Source organism: Sapajus apella, unplaced genomic scaffold, assembly GCF_009761245.1.
Source record: "Sapajus apella isolate SASKATOON/1434 unplaced genomic scaffold, GSC_monkey_1.0 scaffold2, whole genome shotgun sequence".
Lineage (NCBI taxonomy): Eukaryota > Metazoa > Chordata > Mammalia > Primates > Cebidae > Sapajus > Sapajus apella.
The window spans coordinates 81943807-81948367 of NW_022436942.1; the positions used below are offsets into that span (position 1 = coordinate 81943807).

At 46.5% G+C, this 4561-nt stretch overlaps 1 protein-coding gene across 1 annotated transcript in view; it reads left to right on the plus strand.

Annotated features, from left to right (window-relative positions):
• Positions 1–3738: 3738 nt before the first annotated feature.
• Positions 3739–4561, plus strand: part of TCTN2 (tectonic family member 2) — a 28615-nt gene continuing 27792 nt past the window's right edge. Inside the window, exon 1 of the mRNA XM_032283471.1 lies at positions 3739–3798. Coding sequence (XP_032139362.1) covers positions 3739–3798 — 60 coding nt within the window. The remainder of the gene's footprint in view (positions 3799–4561) is intronic.

Sequence of the window (4561 nt, forward strand, 5' to 3'; positions counted from 1 at the left end):
AAGGAAGAGAAAAACTCATGAATGAGTTTACGGAATACAGAAAAACAGCAGATTTTCAGTGAATGCTTTTGACTTCCTGTTCCCCTTCCTAAAGTCAGTCTGCTAATTTATAGAGGTGTGTATTCCCTTACACACACACACACACACACACACACACGCACACACACACACAGTAACAACACATGATTCGCAATTCTATACTTTCAAAAAAATATTATAACAGATTATTCCACATGAACACATGTAGGTTCACCTCATTCTGCTGAAGAGCTGCATTGTATTCCATTGTGTGGTTAGACTATTGTTTGTTTATTTATTTATTTTTGAGACATAGTCTCGCTCTGTTGCCCAGGCTGGAGTGCAGTGGCACGATCTTGGCTCACTGCAACCTCTGCCTCCTGGGTTCAAGTGATTCTCTTGCCTCAGCCTCCCAAGTAGCTGGGATTACAGGCATGTGCCACCATGCCTGGCTAATTTTTTTGTATTTTTAATAGAGATGGGTTTTACTGTGTTAGCCAGGATGGTCTCAATCTCCTGACCTCGTGATCCATCCACCTCCGCCTACCAAAGTGCTGGGATTACAGGCATAAGCCACTGTGCCCGGCGACTGTTGTTTATTTAAGTAGCCTTTGCTGATAAAGTTTATGTCATTTCTGGCTTTTTTTAAAGTTTATTTTTATTTTCACTTTTTTAGAGACAGGGTCTCACTCTGTTACCCAGGCTGCAGCTAGAATGCAGGGGCATGATCCTGGCTCACTGCAGCCTCAACCTTCCTGGTTCAAGTGATTCTCCTGCCACAGCCTCCAGAGTAGCTAGGGCTACCGGCGTGTACCACCACACCTGGCTAATTTTTACATTTTTTGTAGAGACAGGGTCTCACTATGTTAGCCAGGCTGGTTTTGAACTACTGGGCCCAAGTGATCCTCCCACCTTAGCCTCCTGAAGTGCTGGGATTATAGGCACGAGCCACTGCAACTGGGAACTGCTCTGTTCCCAGCTTTTGATGCTGCAGCAAAGATCATTATGCCCATATACATGAGTCTTTGGACGTGAGAAAATCTCCCTGTCACGTGATGTTAATGTTCTTAAACCAAAAGAGCTTTCTACTAGATGTGCCGACATAGAGGGGTCTGCTATAATGACTGCTACTGCCATGTTTCCTGTCCCCTGTGGCAAACTCTGACATCTCTTGCCTTTATGGCCATGTGGCATGGAGGGAGAAGCATTCCAGACTTCAGTAGCAAAAGTCTGTTACCTGGAGGCTCCTTTATTGCCAATTCCCTTATTACATCCCGAACTGTGGTCCTTCCTATGCTTCTGGAAGTTGAGGATGATAAGAGGAGTTTCCACAGCTCCCTGCAGCAGACCACTGTGCCCTCAGGGGACTTGCATGGAAAGACCTCCAAGATGAATGAAGTGAGAAAAGCCAAAAGTGCAGATGGCTGCCTACAGTGTGCTGGCTTTTGTCATAAAGGATGCAGAAATGCAAACATTTGCATAAAGAAATTCTGGAAGGAAGTTGGAGAAGGTGAGAATGTGCTACCAAGTTGGAGGATGATGTGGGAATAGGAAAGGGCTGACAGGGAGGACTTTTCTTTTTTTATCTGCTTTTGATTTTTTGAGAACCATGCAAATGTGTTACCTACTTAAAAGTTTTAAGTTTTTCTTTGGCTTAAAATTCAAAACAAAGCAAAAACAAAGTATTCAGTGATTTTAAAAAAAAAAAAAAACAAACCCAAAACAACAGGAGGGATTCCTGATAGCTGTACCATTCAAAGCACTGACTTTTTTCCTTTGAGAAATATGCTTGAGGCTGAGTGGTGGCTCACACCTGTAATCCCAGCACTTTTGGAGGCTGAGGCAAGTGGACCACTTGAGCCTGGGAGTTTAAGACCAGCCTGGGCAACGTAGCAAAACCCCATCTCTACAAAAAAACACAAAAATTAGCTGTGCGTGGTAGTGGGTGCCTATAGCCCCAGCTACTGTGGAGGCTAAGGTTGGGGGAACACGTGAGCCCAGGAGGCAGAGGTTGCAGTGAACCGAGATTGCTCCATGTACTGCAGCCTGGTTGACAGAGTGAGACCCTGTCTCAAAAAAAAAAAAAAAAAAAAAAGGAAAGTATGCTCGAGTATGTTTAGGTAGTATTTTAGAATACCAGACGTAGAAAATTGAACATCTTTGTATGTGAGTACTTGAGTTGTCCCCTCTGACCCCATGAAGGTATGAACATTTTTGTTTGTTTGTTTTTTGAGACAGAGTTTTGCTCTTGTTGCCCAGGCTGGAGTGCAGTAACGCCATCTCGGCTCACTGCAACCTCCGCCTCCCAGGATCAAGTGATTCTCCTACCTCAGCCTCCAGAGTAGCTGGGATTACAAGCATGTGTCACCAAGCCCAACTAATTTTGTATTTGTAGTAGAGACGGGGTTTCTCCATGTTGGTCAGGCTGGTTTCAAGGTATGAAAAATTTTGGGGCCGGGCGCGGTGGCTCACGCCTGTAATCCCAGCACTTTGGGAGGCCGAGGCGGGTGGATCACGAGGTCAAGAGATCGAGACCATCCTGGTCAACATGGTGAAACCCCGTCTCTACTAAAACTACAAAAAATTAGCTGGGCATGGTGGCGCCTGCCTGTAATCCCAGCTACTCAGGAGGCGGAGGCAGGAGAATTGCCTGAACCCACGAGGCGGAGGTTGCAGTGAGCCGAGATTGCGCCATTGCACTCCAGCCTGGGTAACATGAGTGAAACTCCGTCTCAAAAAAAAAAAAAAAGAAAAAAGAAAAATTTTGTACCCAGCCAGCCAGCGATTAAAAACAGAAAAAGAATGGAAGCACAGATAGGCAGTATGTGTTATTTCTAGTGACAATGAAGCTAGCAAACAATGTGGCAAACATAGAAATCAACACTCAAACATTTATCTGTATGACACATAGTAAAACCCTGTTCTGTGGGTTAGAATAGGGTTTTAGAAGAGGTTTTACAATAGGTGCCACGAGCCACCTATTCTAGAGTGCCTTGTGGCTGGGGGTGGTGGCTTATGCCCTATGCCTGTAAAATAATTTGGGAGGCCAAGGTGGGAGGATCACTTGAGCCCAGGAGTTGAGACCAGCATAGACAACATAGTGAGATCCCGTCTTTACAGAAAATACAGACGTTAGCTGGGCATGATGGTGCATGCCTGTGGTCCCAGCTACTTGGGAGGCTGAGGCAGGAGGATCACCTGAGCCCAGGGAGCTTGAGGCTGCAGTGAGCTGTGATTGTGCCACTGCACACTTCAGCCTGGGCAACAAAGTGAAACCCTGTCTCAAAAAAAAAAAAAAATCAATCAATTAATAAAGTGCCTTGCTTTTTGATAACACTGAGGGTGAGCCCCTTACCCCTGTAACGAGGTCTGCCATGTGGGCCTTCTCCTTGTTCCGGATACCATTGACATACCATTGACGTTCTGCTCTATTATAGCATAGAACAGATTGTGAGTTGTTCTTTAGATACTTCACCTATTGTGTCATTAAAGTTAACTATTATGTGGGGTTTAAACAGATAGTTGCTGCATAGTTTTCTAATGTATACCAAATGCAATAGTAAAATTCAGCAGACTGATACTTTTATCTGATAAATGATTGAGAGAAACCCAAAACATTACTGTCACTGGATTCCGAGTTAGGAGGCTGAAATGCCATGTAACATATTCCTCTTCAAAGAGGAAAAGAAGTTCAGAAACCATCCTGAAGGGCAGTAAGCGATGGGCCCTGCCGATGTCGACCTCTTCCAGCATTTCTTGGGCATTTCCCCTTGTCTCCAAGTATGTTATCCCCAAGTGCCTCTCCTCTCACCTGAATTCCTGCATGCTCTCCTGAGCTGCTTTCTCTGGCCTTGTCCCATTCACACCCGCCACCTTCTCCCCTGCACTACAGTGTTTCCCCTGTTCATCCGCTCCCTCTGCCTTCCACCTACAGCTCTCCAGTAGCCCCTCTTACCTGTACAAATGTGTGGTTCAGGCTCAGCGCATGCTTCTCTCTGCAAGTCTCCTGACACCCGGCCTAAGGAAAGTGCCCTCCCTGGGTTCCCATGAAAGATTTATTTTGGTGTTTACTCATTTATGGTCACAAAATCTCTTTACCTGTCTCCTCCCTCTGAGAGTGAGAGTCCCTCAGGGAAGCTGCTGTGTCTCCCCATATCATCCCTGCATAACCTGCCCCTGTCTTACTGTCTCATCCCTGCATTACCCTGCCCCGTCTCACTGTCTCATCCCTGTGTAACCCTGCCCCTGTCTCACTGTCTCATCCCTGCATAACCCCCCTGTCTTGCTGTCTCATCCCTGCATAACCCCCCGGTCTCACTGTCTCATCCCTGCATAACCCCCCGGTCTCACTGTCTCATCCCTGCATAACCCCCCGGACTCACTGTCTCATCCCTGCATAACCCCCCGGTTTCACTGTCTCATCCCTGCATAACCCCCCCAAGTCACTGTCTCATCCCTGCATAACCCCCCATCTCACTGTCTCATCCCTGCTTAACCCCCCCCGTGTCACTGTCTCATCCCTCCATAACCCCCCCTCGCTGTC